Here is an 18,672-nt window from a genome sequence, read left to right as displayed (position 1 = left end):
GACTCGGCCTCTGCGCGCTCGGAGCTCGAGGAGACGCGCGGGGCTGGGGTCCTTGGAGTTCTCAGGCGCAGGTGAAACGCCGCTAGAGAAAGCTGAGCGGGCTGCGGGGGCCAGGCCGGAGGGGCCGGCACGCAGTTGCACGCTCTGCGGGCTGCAGGCGCCCAGGCACGGGCGCGCGCTGGCGGTGAGTGGTCCAGACCCAGCCCGCCGCGTCAGTGCAGGCTGTCACGGAGCCGAGGTTCCTACGTTATCTCCCTGCCGTCTGTTCGGTGGCCGCGGAGGAGGGCTTGTATTCTTTCTCTAACGTTCATGCATAAAAATAAGCCAGTGAACACGAAAACGTTTTTTATTGTTGTTTTACAGACAGGGCCTTGGGATATGGCCCTTTTGCCCTAGAGCTCAACTTGTAGCCCGCGCTGGCCTCAGACTCCTGGCCAACCTTCTGCCTCAGCTTCTCTAATGCTAGGATTACAGGTGTGCACAACATACAACACACAAAGAGAAACAGATAGCCGGGGTGTGGGGGGGAACAAGGGCTCCCCATTTTTTATTATTTTTTTTTTCTCTGGAACTCACCAGGTAAACCAGGCTTAACTGCCTCAGCCTCGGGAGTGCTGGGATTAAAGGTGTATGCCACCATTGCTGGTTTGTTTTTTTGTTTTTCTGTTTTGTGTGTTTTGATCATTTACCCCTCTCGTTCTCTTGGGTGGGGAAAAAAAGCACAAAAACCTTTGAGAATTAAAGGGGTGGTGGTGAGCACGCCTGTAGTCCGGCACGGGGGATGTGGAGGCGGGCAGGTCAGTAGTTCAAGGTCATCTTCTGCGTGACCACAGCGCCTCACAGCACTCTCATTTAGTAGGAATTGTATTAGTTGCTGTTATTGAGTGCGTATGGTGTGCCACTTAGTTTTTCTCTCCCTGGAAGTGACTTAAAAAGCAGTAACTAGGTTTGTTTTCAGAGAGGAAAGTTAGGACGGAGACGCCCCAGGGCTGCTAACTAGTTGCTAGCCTGATGAGCACCTTCGTTCAACCTGCTGATTCAGACAATGGCACACATGTGCCCAACCCCCACCCCAGATAAAAGAAAGTTAAGAGTGCTTGCATAAGATAACCCAGAGCTGGGCTGGAGAGATGGCTCAGAGGTTAACAGCATTGATCAACCCTCCGAAGGCCCTGAGTTCAAGTCCCAGCCACCACAGGCTGGCTCCCAGCCATCTATGATGGGATCTGGTGCCCTCTTCTGGTGTGTAGACATACATGCAGACAGAATACTGGTTAAATAATTAAAAAAAAAAAAAAAAGCTAACCCAGAGCCAAAAATAGACAAAAACCTCTGATTACAGGTTCTTTCCTCCATGAAGCCTTCTCCAAAGTTGACAGTTGTAGAAGAAGTATTTTATGCTATGGAATAGTACTGGGCGTTGTCTCTTTGGCTGCCTAGGCTGCATTACCAAGAGACTGAGCAGCATTCCTCATAGATCCCAACATTCGAGAAGCTCGGCTGCAGGACAGGAGTGCAAGCTGGGTGAAGAGGCTACAGGAGCAGACCCCGCCACAGATACAATGTAACCATGGGAACACATCAGAGCCATGCTTGTGTGGTGATGAAAAGGGCAGCGCTTTGCCTTACTGTTCCAGGGGGTATCTAGTTTGAAATCAAGTGGACCTTGTTCTTCCTTCTGTTAGCCATTCCCTGTGTGGCTTATCTCCTCTCCTGCCCAGAGTGCGTCCTCTAATTTGTGGACCACAGCTGCCCTACTCCTGATTTTGCTTTTCAGATAGGGTGTCTCTTAGAGTGCCCTTGAACTTGCTACCCAAGGATGACCTTGAACGTCTGCTCCTTCTCCCTCTACCTCAAGTGCAGGGATTATAGACCAGTGTCACCTTGCCCAGCTTTATTCCCGGCTAGGGACTGAACCGAGGGATTCTTGCATGCTAAGTAAATACTCTACCAGCTCAGCATTCCCATGTTTTTGCTTTATGCTGGGCTCAAAATTTCCTGCCTCCTGCCTTAGTCTCCTAAATAACTGAGATTACACACATCTGTGCCTCCGTTCATTAAGACTCTTTTTTTTTTAAGATTTATTTATTTATTATGTATGGAGTTCTGGCTGCATGTACACCTGCACAACAGAAGAGGACAGCAGATCTCATTATTGATGGTTGTGAGCCACCATGTGGTTTCTGGGACTTGAACTCAGGACCTTTGGAAGAAAGGTCAGTGCTCTTTTTCTCTGAGCCATCTCTCCAGCCCCAATTAAGACTCTTAATACTCAGTATAAACTTAATTCAATGTTGTTTGTGTGTGGTGTATGTATATCGCCTGTATGTGCACACATGGAGAACAGAGGAAGAACCTCAGGTGTCTTTCTCAATGGATCCTTACCTAGAATAATTTTTAAATGTTTTATTTTCTGTATGTAAGTGTTCTATCTGCATGTACACCTGCAGTCCAGAAGAGGGCATCAGATGACCATACTCTTAACCTTGAGCTATCTCTCCAGCCCCACCTAGTCTATTTTTTATTTTTTATTTTTTATTTTATTTTATTTTATTTTATTTTTTTTTGAGACAGGCTCTCACTGTGTAGCCCAGGCTGGCCTGGAATTCACAGAGATCCACCTTCCTGTGCCTTCCAAGTGCTGGGATTAAAGGTGTGTGCCACCATGACGGTGCTTTCCCTTTGATTTTTAGTGTTTGGCCTCACCGTGCCTGTAGAGACCATAGAGGGCGATACAGATGATTGCGAGCTGCCATGTGGGTGCTGGGAACTGAACTTGAGCCGTCTCTCCTGTCCCCATCTTATTTTTGAGTGAGAGTCTCTTACTGAACCTGGACCTAGCAGATTCAGCTAGATCGGATGGCCAGCAGCACCTCACCTTGATAATGGGGTTACATGTTTCCAGTTTTTATGTGGATTCCGGGATCTGAACTCAGGTCCTTAAGCTCACTTAGCCAGTACTTTACACAATGGACCATTTTCCCAGCCTTTAATTTGGGTTTTCTTAAGTATACAGAAGGCTAGTCTTAGCCTTATTCCACAGGAAAAAATATTATTTCTATGAGGCCTTGAGATCTGTTCAAGAGAAAACTGCCATAGGTTATAAGATTTCTAATTATTACCCTGAAGCTATTCACTTCCTTTATCTCCCTTTCCTCTGAATTAGCTTTTTATATAAACAGTAATGAGTTTCAACTTTATTGCATTTTTCCTTTAAATGGGAGCTGATTGGGCAAAGTCCCATAGAACCACCCCAGGTACACTCTGATCTCTTGAGGTAGAGACCGAAGGATGAACAGTTCGAGGCAGCCTCTACTCCATAGTGAGCCCCTTTAACACAGAGCAAACCAGCCGGGCAGTGCTAGACAGGCCTTTAATCCAGGGCTTGGGAGGTGGAAGCAGGTGGAGCTCATGAGTTTGAGGCCAGCCTGGTCTGCAGAGTGAGTTCCAGGACAGCCAAAGCTACACAGAATAACCTTGTCTCGGAAAGCAAAAACAAACAAACACAAAAAAACAAAACAAAAAAACAGAACAAACAACAGCAAATGTTGAGCCACAGAGATGACTCAGGGGGTAGAACACTTGCTGTTCAAGCCTGAATCTGGTAGCCTAAGTTTGACCCCTGGAACCCATGTAAAGTGAAGGGGGAGAACGGACCCCCCAATGATGAAAATAGAAATAAATCACCCTCTCCCTGCCAACCATTTCCTGAAGGAAGCATGGCCTGCTCTGACCAGCAGTTGGCAGTGTTTCACCTAGTTTTCATTGGGGCTCCCTTTCCTATGAAAGGAAATTATTTTATCAGCAAGGATTCTTGAAACTAAATTATATTTAGATAGTGTCCTGGTTGGCTTTTTTTTTTTTTTTTTTTTTTTTTTTTTGTCAGTTTGACATGAGCTGAAGTTACTTGGGGAAAGGGAACCTCACTTTTAAAAAATGCCTCAATCAGAATGGTCTGCAGGCAAGTCAGTAGGGCATTTTCTTAATTAAGGATTGATGTGGGAGGGCCCAGCCCACTGTAGGTAGTGCTGGGCAGGTGACCCTGGTTTATATGAGAAAGCCATTGGAGCAAACACCATTTCTCCATGACCCCTGCTTCCCACCATTGAGAAGCTGACTTCCCTTCATGATGGACTATGATAGGGACATTGAAGTTGAAATAAACCCTTCCTCACCTATAGTGCTTTCGATAATGATATCACAGCAATAGAAAACAAAAAGATAGTGAGGATTAAAAGGCCAGCCTCAGGTGGTGGTATGTGTTTGATCCCAACACTCAGGATGCAGAGGCAGATGGACCTTTGGAGGCCAGCCTGGTCTAGAGAGTGATTTCCAAGGCAGCTAGGGCAACATCACAGAGAAACCAAGTCTCTAAAAAGAAAAGCAACAAAACAAACAAACAAACAAAAAAGACGAAAGAGCCCCTACTTCATAGTCACTCACAATCTGGGAACAAGAGGTAAAAGTGGAGGGCTGGGGTGTACCCCAGTGTTAGAGTTCTCGTCTAGCATGCAAGAAGCCCTGGAACTGCTTTTCAGAACTGAAAAACCGTTAGTTAGAGCTGGGTGTAGGGCTGTGTGATGGCTGATCTTACTAATCAACTTGACACCTGGAGAGAGAGCCTGGTTAAAGCGCTGCCTCCATCAGACTGTCCTGATGCACCTCTTTGGGAGCATTCTGATTGCTAATCAATAGAGGAGGACCCACCCCCCCGTGCGTGGCACCATCTCTAGGCAGGTGGTCCTGGGCTGTAAGTAAAAGCTAGTGAAACAAGCCAAAGGAGATGGTAAGCAGTGTTTCTTCTCTGCCTCAGTCCTTAACGAGGGACTCTGACATGGAAAAGCAAGCCTTTGCTTACCCTTCATTCCCCCGAGTTGCTGTGTTTGTCACAAATAATCTCAGCACTGAGGAGGCCAAGGTGAGGAGAGGCTGGGGCATGTCCCAGCCTGACTATGCAGTGAGACCTCTTGTCTCAAAAAATAATAAAATAAAAGTTCAACTTAAAAGAGGCAGAAGCAAACCTCTTAGAAGTCAGAGGATGTGTGTTGTACCTCATTCCTGTAATGCTAGCACTTTGGACATAGAGGCAGGGTCAGGAGTTCAAGGTCATCCTCCTTAGCTATTCTGAGGCCAGGCAAGACTATGTAAAGAAAAACAAAGCCAGGTGTGGTGGCACCTGCCCATAATAGGCAGACGGGATAGACTCAAGACCCAGAAAATGTCGATTCCTAGCTGGAGCCAATGCAGACAACCCACCATCCCAGCATTCTGGGGTCTAAGGCAGTTAGCCTGTCTGTACTTGTACCACTTTCAGGCAGTACCTGTGGTGGTCAGAAGAGGGCGCTAACCCCTGGAACTGGAGTTACATATGGTTGTTAACTGCCATGTAGGTGGTGGGCACCAATCCTCCAAGTCTCTTAGCTGCTGAGCCACAAGACCAACGTAAGTCAGAGGTCAGTCTGGGCTCCTAAAACAATCAGGAAGCACCTTCGGGCATGCCTTTTCCAGATCACTATCCCACACCCATTCTTCTGACTCTCAGTCTTTTGCATATAAAATGTGTGTTGTGTGCATTTTTGTGTGTACATGTACATGGGCACACGTGTACATGTAGACACACATGCATGCTTGTGGATACCCAAGGTCACTATCAAATGTCTGCCTGGATCACTCTTCACTTTATATTTGACAAAGGGTCTTTCACTAGGGTGGCTATCTAGTTTCTTTGGAAATTTCTTTTCTCCACCTCTCCAGGACTGGGATTACAGGCAGGGTGTGGGGACTCGGCTTTCACAGGGCAGGGATTAAATGTATCCACTATGACTCCTACCAAGTTTTTGTTGTTACTATTTGCTATTTGACAATTTGAAACAAGGTATTGGTTTTTTTGTTTTTTGTTGTTTTTTTTGGGAGGGGTTCGAGACAGGGTTTCTCTGTGTAGCCTTGGCTTAGACTCACTTTGTAGACCAGACTGGCCTTGAAATCGTGAACTCACAGAGATCCACCTGCCTCTGCCTCCCGTGTGCTGGGACTGGACTAAAGGTGTGTCACCATCTGGCATGATTTTCTTCTTTTGGTGTTTGTTCCCAGGCTTTACTGGGGATTGAACAAAAGTCTGTGCATACGAGGCAAATACTCTGCCATTGAACTCTAGTCCAAGACTCGCAGTCATTACTTTGGTTCAATGTCATCCTCATGCTCTTCCAGTTATTGCTATATGGTAATTTAACTATATACAACTGCCAATGTTCAATGATAAAAATACTGAAATTTGGTCTATAAATACAGTCGTTCCATTTGATGGAACCTAATAGTTGAGTTGAGCTGATGAGACCTGTTGGGATCATGCAAATTACGTGTTTTAGAGCTAGCTAGGGCTAGGCAGAACGAATATCTCAGGTGTGAAGAAGACACATGACTAGAAGCATCTAATCAATGCAGTCCTCTGAGAGTGAGTAGACTCCAGTCTGAGAGCCTTCAGTGGCATATGCCTGCAGTCCTAGCAGGTGAAAAGTAGAAGCTCCAGGTGGTCCTCAGCCACACAGTGAGTTCAAGGCCAGCCTGAGCAGCACTGAAACCTTATCTCAAAAAACAAAAAGCCAGGTAGAGGAGTGCATGCCTTTGATCTCAGCATTTGGGAAGAAGGGGCAGGCGGGTCTCTGCAAGTCTGAGGCCAGCCTGGTGTACACTGTAAGCTCTAAGCTGCCAGTGCCATATGCTAAGGCCCTGTCTCACAGAGCAGGGCAGGGTGTAAGGGTGGGGTTGCCAGGATGGCCCAGAGGGTAAGAGTACGTTCTGTTCTTCTAGAGGACCCAAGTGCAGTCCTCAGCAGCCGCAAGGTAGCTTGTAATTCCAGTTCCAAGGGCGCTGCCTCTCTTTCATGCACATTGCGTGCCCATGTGTGGTGTTGCATGCACAATTGTGTGCCCGAGTGTATTGTTACATGCACCTTATACGCCCTTGTGTACACTTAGGCAAACACCTCTTTCCTATGCGCCCGCCCCTTTCCTGTGTTCATCTTTTTTGTCCTTTGAGACAGTCCTACACAGTCCAGTCTACCTTGAAGATAGTAGAGGAAGATGACTTTGAACTCCTCACTCTCCTCCTCCCCTCCCAAGAGCTGGGAATACGGTGGGCGCTCCCATACCTGGCTCTGTATGGTGCCAGTATCAAACCCAAGGTTTCACTCATGGAGAGGACACCTATCACTAAGCTATATCCTCGTTCTTCTCTTTTCTAGTTCTCTCTAGCCCTGCTTCTCTCATCTTTTTACAAGGAGATAAAGTCAACTTTTTAGATCATTTCCATGCCAGAGTACTAGGGGCAGACAGGTCAGTCAATGGAAGGAGCTTATGTATTGGAGATGGAGGCTGCTGGGGTGTCCTTGGCTTGCGTATGCGTTTCATGCTGGCCAGCCCTATGACTTTCCAGCACACAGGAACTGGCCGTGGTGGGATGTTGTAACAGGTGTTGCTCATGAAACAGATCAAGTCCAACCAAATCCTTTACTTGTGATTCTTATTTGGAAATGTATTTTTCTTGTTTTTGTTTTGTTTTGTTTTGAGAAAGGATCTCACTGTGTAGCCCAGAAGAGCTCATGCAATTGTCCTGTTTCAGTGGTGGGAACATTCATGAGTATTGTTACTCACAGTGAAAGGATGTGTGTTCCCATGTGTGTGCATGTGTGCATACATGTAGTGTGTGTTGTATGTGTGTCTGTCTGTCTTGTAGCCTAGGCTGGCCTCAAATTCATTCTCCGACTCTGAATCCTTTTGCCTCCGCATCTCAACGGCTGAGATTCCAGGCGTGTGCAACCACACCCATCCCAGCTGTAGTTTTTGAAAACTGACCTCCAGGCCAGTAGGCAACTTTGTGACACTGTGCATTTAAAAAAATAAATAAATAAAAAAAAGTGCTGGAATGATGATGATTCACAGGCTAAGAATGCTCACTATTTTCCGAGGACCTGACTATGATTCCCAGCACCCCCACCTGGCAGCAGACAGCTGCTTATAATTCCAGCTGTAGGGGAGCCAACATCCTCCCCTGGTTTTGGCAGACACACAGTCACACACTCACAAAAAAAAAAAAACAAAAAAAAAACATGTTTTCTTTCTTTTTATTTTTTGGTTTTCCTTTTATTGAGACAGGGTCTCACTTTGAAACCCTAGAGGTCTTGGAACTTACTATGTAGACCAGGCTAGCCTCATACTCAACAGAGATCTGCCTGCCTCTGCCTCCCAAGTGCTGGGAGTGTACGTGCTACCATACCCAGTAGGAGTACGTTTCTGTTTTTTCAGTGTATGTCCTAGAGAAATTACAAACTAGGATGTACTGACTCAGGGGGCATAAATGTCTCTTTTCCTAAAAGTTGTTACAAATAATTCCTACTCCCCTTTCCAAAACAACTCTTCTCCTGGTCACAGTGGCACTGCCTATAACCCCACCTACATGGGAGCATAACTAGGAGTCTGAGTTGGGAACCTGATAAGCAACATAATGAGGCGCCCCTTACACACACACACACACACACACACACACACACACACACAAATAATAATAAAATAAATAAATAAATAAAACCCAAAGGAATGTTAGTGCTGGGCCCATGAGAACTAAGAATCAGAAACTGATTAATCTAGAAAACTGAGCAGTACAGCAGCGAGAAAGAGAGGAGTCAGAGCAAACATGCTGGAGGGATAGAATTCTCCCTCCTCCCATATATACTTCTCGAGAAGAACTCCAGAACCCTGTTCCTTTCCCATCTCACAAAATTCCCTTTAAAAATACAAACATCTAGCCAGGTGGTAGTGGTGTACGCCAACCTGGTCTACAGAATGAGCTTGAGTACCGAGAGGGCTGTAGAGAGAAACGTGGCCTCAAAAACAAAACAAACAAACAAAAACCTACTAGGATGAAGCTCACAGGGAGATAGGGTGTTGGACTTGGGCTTGATATCCAGCACCAAAACAAAAAACAAAACAAAACAAAAAAACTCCTCAGTTTGTAGTGACTGTAGTTCATGTGTTTTGACCTAACTTTACATCGGTTTGTATATCTGGGCCATTTTACTTTTTGTCCCTAAATTTATTGGACAAACTATAAAATCTAGTAGTATATTTTTGGGGAAGTGTGACTTTTATGCATCTCAAGACTTAACTACCATCTCTCCCCTTTTCTGAGACATTTCTGTAGACCAGGCTAGCCTCAGAGTCACCATTTGGCTAAGGATGACCTCTGGCTTCTGATCCTCCTGAGTGCTGGGGTTACAGGTGTGTGCCACCATGGCTGGTTTTAAACTTTTTTTTTCCATTAAAAAAATCTTTTTTTTTTTTTTAACCCCCAGGACCATTTTATCAGAAACTGAGAGGAAAACACCAGAGCAGGTAAGCCATCAATCTTGGCGGAGGCTGGGAGAAGGAACTGGGTTAAGAGGAAGAAAGAGCCAGGCGTGGTGGCACACACCTGTGATCCCAGTGTTTGAGTGGCAGAGGCAGGAGGATTGCTGTGAGTTCGGGGCCAGCCTGGTCTACAAAGTGAGCCAGGCAGCAACTCTGTCTCAAAACAAAAACAAAAGGAAGAGAAAGAAAGAAAGTTATGTCTTTTGAGTTAGAGTCCAAGAAAGCAGGCAGGTGCATCAATTGAGGTTTGCAAACAGTTGTCCTGGGGGTCAGACTTCTCAGAAAAAGTGGGAATGCCCAGAGGAGGGAAATCTTGCTTAGGATCTGAATATTAAAAGATGGGGGGGGGGGTTAGTTAATGCTTTTTGAGTTATAATTCAGGAAAGTGGGTAGGCTTACCTGTGAAAATGTGCAAGCAGCTTTGAAACTTATCTGATCTTCTCCTGGTACGTATGTGAGCCTCTTGGTCCATCCTAGAATATGCTTTGTTGTCTAGCAGGATTTCACTATCCAGACCCAGCTTGCTTGGAACTCTGTGTAGATCAGGTATGCCTGGAACTCTAGAGATCCTCCGGAGTGCTAAGATTACAGGTGGGAGCCTCAACTCTCAGGAGTCCTAGGATAATCTTAATATTTAAGTTAGTTGAAACTTACCATCACTGTGTGTGTCATGACACTCTAGACAGCTGGTTCTGTCCTTCCTCTGTGGACTCCACGTTCTGAACTCAGGTTTTCACGTGTGTGCAGTAAGCACCTTTACCAGCTGAGCCATCTTGCTGGCCCATAGTATATCCTTGAATAACTAAGATACTAGTTTTTTGAAATGTTCACCTAAGGTCTTCAAATAGTTACATGATACTCTAGTGGATACACACTGGGAGACAGTAACTAATCGTAATGGTACCAACACCTGAGTGTTCACTGAGTGTCAGGAACTTCCTACAGGCTGCATACATGCTGCTTCATTTTGTTTCACTTACACTTATAGGAAACAGGTAATTATTTACTCCGTTTTACAAGTGAGAAATGTCCTCTATATAAGGGACTGTCTCAAAAACAAAAAAAAAATAGGTAGAGGCACTTGTGACCTGAGTCCAGTCCACTTTCCACAGGGAGCCCGAGGGAGCCAGCTCATGAGGCTTGTTCTGTGATTACATGCCCCCCCACACACACAAATAAAATAAATCAGCCAGGCAGTGGTTGCACACTCCTTTAGTCCCAGCACTTGGAACAGGGATACCCTGTCTCAAAGACCATATATATATGTTTCATACATGTGAGGTACTTAGTTTTCTCAGGGTCACTTAGCTTGTGAGTTGAGGAACTGAACTAGAATGGTTTTGTTTTGAGACAGGGTCTTACCATGTAATCCTGGCTGTTCCTGGAGCTTGCTCTGTAGAACAGGCTCAAACTCACAGAGATCCACCTGCCTCTGCCTCCTGAGTCCTGAGAGTAAAGACCAACTTGCCTGGCCTTTGTTTGTTTGTTTGTTGTTTTTTGAGACAAGTTCTCATGATATAGCTCTGGCTGTTCTGGAGCTGGCTATAATGAGATAACCACTTAATATCCTTTGGGAAGACTGTACTAAAATGGCAAGAGTGAGTTGGGGTATGATGAATGAAAGCTTCTGAGGGTAGAAAGGAAGCTCGTGAAAAGCGCTGTGTCCCTGAGACGAAGTTATTTACTTGTTTACTGTACTGGGCTGCCATTTCCATTCTCGGTTGCAATTCCCACGTGGAGGCTGTTCCCACCCTTCCTGTGTCCCTGGAGCTGAGCAGGCACTTCCTGTCCTGTTGGAAATGAAAGTTAGAGTTGGGGGTCGCCGTGCATGCGTGGATTTACTCTGCCGAATGCTGGCACTGTCTGCTCCATCATCACCGCAAAACAGTGGCAGGAAAGCAGAGGGCACAGCTTCATTTTAGACAGAGTTTGGGCTTAGTGTCTGCTGTGACAAGGACAAGCTAACTTACTTCAGGAGCTTGTGTGTGAGGGCATCGGGAGGTCTGAGGAAGGAATCCGAAGGCGGTCTCTCTCCCTTCCTGTTCTAGCTGATGGGTAGGCCTCCTTGGTGTCATTCCTAAGCTGTCTGTTCTTCGAGGGCATATTGGAGGTGAGTGTTCCTGCAACTGTGCGATATTCTCGGCACAGTTATATTCTCCTTTCCTAAAAGCTTTCATATTTTCCTTCCTTATGGAGCATGGCTTTTAAAGAGTTAGGATTTGTTTGTTTGACAGCTCGGGGCTGACCTCCTAGCTCTGTGAACTTCATTCAGCTTGGCTATAAAATCCACACCTGGTGAGTTTTTATACTTGTTTAAGCTTCGTGGGTCTTAAGGGTGAGGAAATAGAATAAAAAGTCAAAGTGCTGGCCAAGGTGGTGCTCCTACCAAGACCTCATGAGAGCAGTATGCTGATTCAGCTTCAGGGTTGTTTCTGGCTAGGTGGAAATCAACACCAGCTTGGGCTACATGAGACCCTTTCTCAAAAAAGTACCAAACAGGGCTGGAGAGTTAGTGATTAAGAGCTATTACAGAGGACCCAGACTTGATTCTCAGCACACCCACGTGGCTCACCAACATCAACAGTTCTAGGCCTCCATTGGCACCAGGAACACACCTGGTACACAATACCCATAAATGATTAAATAAATCTAACTTAAGAATTAAGTGTCTGGGCGCTGTGGCACATGCCTGTGATCCCAGCACTCAGGGAGGCAAAGGCAGAAGGATCTCTGTGAGTTCCAGACCAGCCTGGTCTACAAAGTTCCAGAGCAGTCAAGGCTACACAGAGAAATACTGTCTTGAAAAAACAACAAATACAAAGCAAAACAAAAGAAAAAAAAAGATGAAGTATATGCTGGAAGGGTGGGATCTAGCTCATGGTACAGTGCTTTATCATCTTGGCACCATCAAACAAAACAGCCAAAACCAAGTCAACCAAACAAAACAGGGTGTGATTGTTCCTGTATATGCTTGTAATCTTTCACTAAGGAGTCTGAAACAGGGGGATATTGAGTTTGAGGTCAGTGAGAGCTACAGAGGGAGGCCCTATCTTGTATATATAAGTAAGTAAACAAATTACACAGTTAGATAAGATAGCTTCCACTGGGGCCGAAGGCTTAGCTTGCTGGGAGAGCTCTTGCTTAGCCTCCGGAAGCTGCTGGTTTTGATCCCTAGTACCACCAGAAAAAAAGTAAACAAGATGATGAAATAAAAAGCTTCCACTCGTTAAAAAAAAATCACAAAGCACTGAGGTCTGTGGAACTGTTCCGTTCATAATGACTTCTTAAGTATGAACTCCTGCCGGGAGACTCTGAAATGGGAATACTGGTATCAGCTGGTTAACGTCACCCCAGAAGGAACAGAACAAAGGATTTGAGATTATTTTCATGGTATACTTAATTTGTGTCTGCTTTTTGGTGTACTCACTTTTGTTCTGTTTTATTACATTTAAAAAATGTTGGGGTTTTTTTATGGTTGTTTGTGTGTGTGTGTGTGTGTGTGTGTGTGTGTGTGTGTGTGTGTGTTGGGGAGTACATGCTACAGAATGTGTGGAGGTCAGAGGACAAACTTCAGGAGTGGGTTCTCCGTTGTACCATTTGGGTCCCAGGAATTGAATCCAGATCTTTTGACACTTTTACCTGCTGAAGCAGCATCTAAAGAATAGTACAGCCTGGGCTGGAAGCTGTGATCCTCTTGCCTTGACCCCGTTTGTGTATCCTACCATCAGGAAGTGCCCTTGACTGTCTTGGAACTTGTTATATAGATCAGGCTGGCCTCAGACTTGGTGATCCTTCTTCATACATGCTGAGGTTACAGCTTTAAATAGTATATCACCATTCCTAAGCCATAGTCTTTCTTTTTCCTTATTATTATTATTAAAATATATATTTATTATGTGTGCAGTGTTCTGCTTGTATGTAGGCCTGCACGCCAGAAGAGGGCACCAGATCTCATTACAGATGGATGTGAGCCACCATGTGGTTGCTGGGAATTGAACTCAGGACCTTTGGAAGAGCAGTCACTCTTCTTAACTTCTGAGCCATCTCTCCAGCCCTGCCTTATTAGTTTTTAAAGATCCATTTTTATCTTAAAAAATATTTGCCTGGCAGTGGTGGTGCACCCCTTTGATCCCAGCACTTGGGAAGCAGAGTCAGGTAGATCTCTATGAGTTTAAGGCCAGCCTGGTCTACAGAATGAGTTCCAGGACAGCCAGGGCTACACAGAGAAACCCTGCCTCACAAAACATACAAACAAACAGAAAAAAATGGAAGAGAGAGAGAGAGAGAGAGAGAGAGAGAGCTGGTGAGCTTAAGAATGTTGGTATCCATGGAAGCTAGGGACCATAGAGGTGGTGTGACTCACCCAACATGGATGCTAGGAGTCATCCCCTGAGCCTCCATGATCTTTTTTAATGCATTTAGATTACACTAATATAATTTGAGATCTAAGCTCATCTCACATCCTGCACCTCAGTATGGTTTTCTTTGCATGCTCTGGAAGGCAGAGTCAAGCATGAAATCTTAATAAAATATCATTTCATTTATTTAATTTGTATGTGCATGTGTGGGCATGCCACATTGGTGTTGGGGGGGGGTGTCAGAAAATTATTTATCTATTTTTATTTTTGGTTTTTTTAAAACAGGGTTTCTCTGTGTAGACATGGCTGTCCTGGACTTGCTCTGTAGACCAGGCTGGCCTTAATTCACAGAGATCTGCCTGCTTCGGCCTCCCCAAGTGTTGTGATCAGAGAACAATTTTTGGTAGTTGGTTTTCTCCTTTTACCATGTAGATCTGGGAACCTAACTTAGGCCTAACTTTACTGCTAAATCATCTTACATGCCAAGCTTGAAATCTTGTAGCTGAAAGAAAGTTTCAAATCAAAACAAAATAACAACAAAATCTTTGTCTTTTCATTGATAATAGGATAATTGTCTTTTTATTATAATCAGAACTTTTTCATGGACGAATGGGGATACACTGGAAAAGGAGTAAACCTAAGAACTTTTCTCCCTCGCGTGAATTATTAAGCCTATGGAAAACAAACCAAAGTAGAACATGGTGGGCATTAGGACCCAGTAGAAGTGGCTTTTCCTGACTCTGAGTCTGAGTTTAACTTCTCTCAGTGACGTAAGGAACAGATCTAGCTCCTTATTCCCCCCCTGCAGTCCCCCTTCTCTCTCTCTCTCTCTCTCTTTCCTCTCTCTCTCTCTCTCTCTCTCTCTCTCTCTTTCCTCTCTCTCTCTCTCTCTCCCCCTCTCTCTCTCCCTCTCTCCCTCTCTCCCTTTCCCTCCCTCCCTCTCCCTCTCTCTCTTTCACTCTCTCTCCCTTGCTTGCTCCTTTTCTCCTTTCTCCTCCCCCTCCTTTTCCCTCCCTCTTTTCCTCCCTTCCTCTCTCCCTCTCCTTTCCCCCTCCCTTTCCTGCACTCTCTTCTTTCTGTCTCTCAGCTCTCAAACAGTAAAGAAAAAATGCTGCTATCAGTGACTTCCCGGCCTGGGATTTCGACTTTTGGGTATAACAAGAACAACAGGAAGGTAGGAAAAGGCGCTTTTGGGGACTCTAGCTACTTCCTTTCCCGGGGACCCAGGAGCGCCCTTGGTTTAGCTTCTCCTTTAAGAGGGGATCTGGAAGCCTCTTTCCCTTCCAGCGCCTCTCCCTCCAGCGCTCCTTCCCCTGCCTTTCTGCACCTGGTTCTGGAGTTAAAGGAATTTAGAGCGAGGATTTGTGAGTCGGGGAAGGCAGTGGAATAAAGACAATCAACTTCGCAACTTTGTATCGTGGCTGGACTGCGGATGTGCCGCTCTTGGGGAGAGTGTGACACCTCAGCCCTTGTCCCTAGGCTCACTCCCCGCAAGATCATTTTATCGTTTTGGTTAATTGTGTCCGTGCCGTCACCCCGCTTTGCTTTTTGCTCAAACCACCAGCTAGCTGAAGTTACAGGTAGTCAGAGAGGCTCTTCAGGAGTTGAGCGTGTGCGTCTATAACTGAAGACCCCACCGCACCCCACTCATCCTGGAAGAGGAATTTGGGGACGTAACACGCCTTGGGATTAAGGCAGAAGGCTCTGTGATTCTTTGGGTCTTGCCTTTTCAGCGGGTACTTGGAGCCCTGCAGATAGCCAGCGAACCCTGGAGTCATTACAATTAACCCTTGGCTGCCTGGGAAGCTGTGGTTGAGGGAACAGGCTGGAGAGAGAGGGACAGTCTTGCCACATTTGCCAGAGAATACCGTCGGCTGTCTCTTGGCTTTTCGTGGTATGCAGTGCTGGAGGAGGAGCCGTGAGCCACAGCAGCATGACTTTTTACCCCCTCTGAGCTCTTTAGAGCAGAGATCTATGCTTGTCTGATGGAATGTTGGAGGTGGGGAGAGATTCCTATCTTCGTGGACCTGAACTGACTATTTCAGAGACTCAGAAAACACTGGTATCTCATCCGGCCTGTACCCCAGAGGATCTTAGGAGTCGTTCATTCTGTTAATATGCTCAGGAAATAAAGCTCTACAGCCAGGTGAGGGTTGTGCAGGCCTGTAATCCCAGCACTCAGGAAGCAGAGACAGGCGGATCTCTTAAATTCAAGACCAGCTTGGTCTACGGAGTGAGTCCAGGACAGCCAAGGTTACACAAAGAAACCCTCCTTTTCTTGTGTCTAGAAAAACACAAGAGCAAGAGCAAGCCGGGCCTGGCTCAGGGAGGCAGAGGCAGAATGATCTCTGTTCAAGGCCAGCCTAGTCTACAAATCCTGTCTCAAAAACAAACAAACAAAAAAGAAGAAATGAAGCTCTATGCAAATTTTTTGATTACATATAGATCTCATTTTCAATAGGTATAATATATAGATGGATGTCCTATCATATATACATATGTAATTCATTTTATAGGTATGCATGTTTGAAAGGGGAACATTCCATCTATATTCTCAAATCCATCTAGTACTGTGTAAGAGTCTCATTGTCTTTTTTTATGAGTTTCTTGTTTTTGAGACATGGTGTCCCTCCTTCTCCCAGGGTGGCTAAGGGTGGCCTTGAACTTATTCTGCAGCCCAGGCTGGTCATAGTACGGTAAGCACGGAAGCCACTGCACCTGGATCCTTTCTCATCTTTGTTTTTAAAGTAGGGTTTTATTACATAGCCCCGCCTGGACCTAGAACTTGTGATCCTCCAGCTTCAGCCTCCCAGTGCTCCCATTACAGCTATTTTCTGATTCTCTTTCTCCTCCAAGTTCCTTATTTAGAGTTTTCTCTGCCAGGGTTTAATGTATTTGAATGTATCTAAAATGTCTTTCTAAGCTCTCCACTCCCTTTGGAGTATGGGAGGTGTTTAAGATTTAGATCCCTTTCTGTGCTCTCGTGGTTTGGGTGGTGCTGGTGCTGGGCATGGAACCTAAGGCCTTGCACATGCTAGATACATCCCTGGCATCTAAGCAGACAGCCTGACGTTTCGGTTCTAAGTGTAGGAGAGAGGGGGGAATGAGAGCTAGGACTGAGGGATGTGGATTTAATCTCATATCTCTTCCTGATAATTTATAAGGTCTGGGAAGCAATTCAGGAAATACTGGGAGCAGTGGGCAGGATAGGAGGAAGAGCATCTGCAGAATCAGATGTTTGTCTAGAAGACCTTGGGGGATGGTAGGTAAAAGCAACTGCTACTCAAACCCCATGACCTGATTTTAAGCCCTGGGTCCCATGGTAGAAGGAGAGGATCACTCCCTGCCTGAAATTTGTATTCTGACCTCCACACACACAGTGTAGCATGTTTACACACTCACACACGCAGATATACACTAATGATACTTTTTTTAAAAAGTAATTATAAAAGTCTTTGGGTGTCTGTCAAAATGATTCAGGTGGCAAAGGTCATACCTTCAAGCCTGAGTCCCATCCTGGGACCCACACGGTAGGACACGCCCACAATTTGTCCTCTGACCTCTACTACAATGAGCTAGGTATGTGGCACATGCCTGAAATCCCAGCACTTGGGAGGCAAAGGCAGGCGGATCTCCATGAGTTCCAAGGCCAGCCTGGTCTACAAATCGAGTCTAAGACAGCCAAGACTACACAGAGAAATCCTGTATCCAAAAGCCAAAAAAGAAAAAAAGTCTCTGCATTCTTACAAGTCAAAAGTCAATGTTCTAGAATGCCTAAGGGAGTGATATTTGTATATGGTGCATATTGTGGCTGTGCACAAGGCTGTTTTTGTGTGTGTGTGTGTGTGTGTGTGTGTGTGTATGTATATATGCATATGGGCTTATGAATTTGGGGTATATGACATGAGATGCTCTTTATCTTACTGTTGACACTTGTTTCCAGAAAAGTGTTTTGATGTATTTTCTCGTGTAATCTGTGCTTTGGGGGAGGGGCCCTGATTTTGATTCTTACCATGTAACTCCGGTTGGCTCGAAACTTACTCAGTAGCTGTGTGGGTCCAGCTGCTCTCAAACCGATCGCTCCTCCCTGCTCCAGTCTCCAGTCTCCCAGGGTTGCAGATGAGCACCACCATGCAAAGCAATTTGTGCACTTAAACAACAACAACAAATGTGTATGAGGTTTGGCCCACATGTCTGCATACCACATGTGTGCCTGGTGCCTTTAGACACCAGAACGGGTGTCCAGTCCCCTGAAACTATTGCTGCAGAAGGAGTGAGCTGCCGCATAGGTGCTGGGAACCAACCTGCCTGCTTTGGAAGGATAGGCAGTGCTCTCAACTGCTGAGCCATCTCTCCAGCCCAGTTTGTACACTTTTTTCTTTTTTGTTTTATCCCTGTGTAGCCCTGACTGTCCTGGACTGATTTTATAGATCAGGCTGGCCTCAAACTCACAGAGATCCTCCTGCCTCTGCCTCCCTGAGCACTGGGATTACCACAAACCCTGCTAAATTTTTATTTGCTTTTAAATTATGTTTATGTGCTGGGCAGTGTTGGTGAACACTTTCAATCTCAGGGCTCAGAAGGCAGAGGCAGGCAGACCAGGCCAGCCTGGTCAACAGAGTGAGTTCCAGGACAGCCAGGGATACAGAGAAACCTTGTCTTGAAAAAAAAAAAAAAAAAACACAAAACAATTATCTGTATGTCTGTGGTATGTGCGGCGCCTGCAGAGGCCAGGGGGCCAGGGTCCTCAGGGTCAGACTTGCAGGCATCTGAGCCACCTGACTGGGTGTTGGGAGCTGAACTTGGATCCTCTGCAAGAGCAGTATGAGTTCTTAGCCCCTGAGCCATTTCTCCAGCCCCTAATAATCTAAAAATCTATCTGTCTCTGTTTGTTTTTATTTTATTTATTTTTT

At 45.6% G+C, this 18,672-nt stretch overlaps 1 protein-coding gene across 9 annotated transcripts in view; it reads left to right on the top strand.

Moving 5' to 3' along the window:
* Nucleotides 1–19: 19 nt before the first annotated feature.
* Nucleotides 20–18,672, top strand: part of Rbms2 (RNA binding motif single stranded interacting protein 2) — a 56,780-nt gene continuing 38,127 nt past the window's right edge. For 2 of the 9 annotated variants that reach the window (XM_060377737.1, XM_060377736.1), the window contains exons 1-3: nt 21–184; nt 2,080–2,216; nt 9,347–9,386. In XM_060377737.1, the coding sequence (XP_060233720.1) occupies nt 2,095–2,216; nt 9,347–9,386 (162 nt within the window). In that variant the 5' untranslated portion in view covers nt 21–184; nt 2,080–2,094. Of the gene's footprint in view, nt 185–2,079; nt 2,217–9,346; nt 9,387–11,214; nt 11,512–14,570; nt 14,934–18,672 lie in introns of those variants that run through there. The other 7 variants (XR_009589936.1, XM_060377735.1, XM_021637782.2 and 4 more) reach the window with 5 other exon arrangements.

The sequence above is a fragment of the Meriones unguiculatus genome, chromosome 2 (genome assembly GCF_030254825.1).
Source record: "Meriones unguiculatus strain TT.TT164.6M chromosome 2, Bangor_MerUng_6.1, whole genome shotgun sequence".
In the NCBI taxonomy this organism is placed as follows: Eukaryota; Metazoa; Chordata; class Mammalia; order Rodentia; family Muridae; genus Meriones; species Meriones unguiculatus.
Note: the sequence above shows the minus strand (reverse complement) of the source record. Positions and strands in the feature narration are given on the sequence as shown.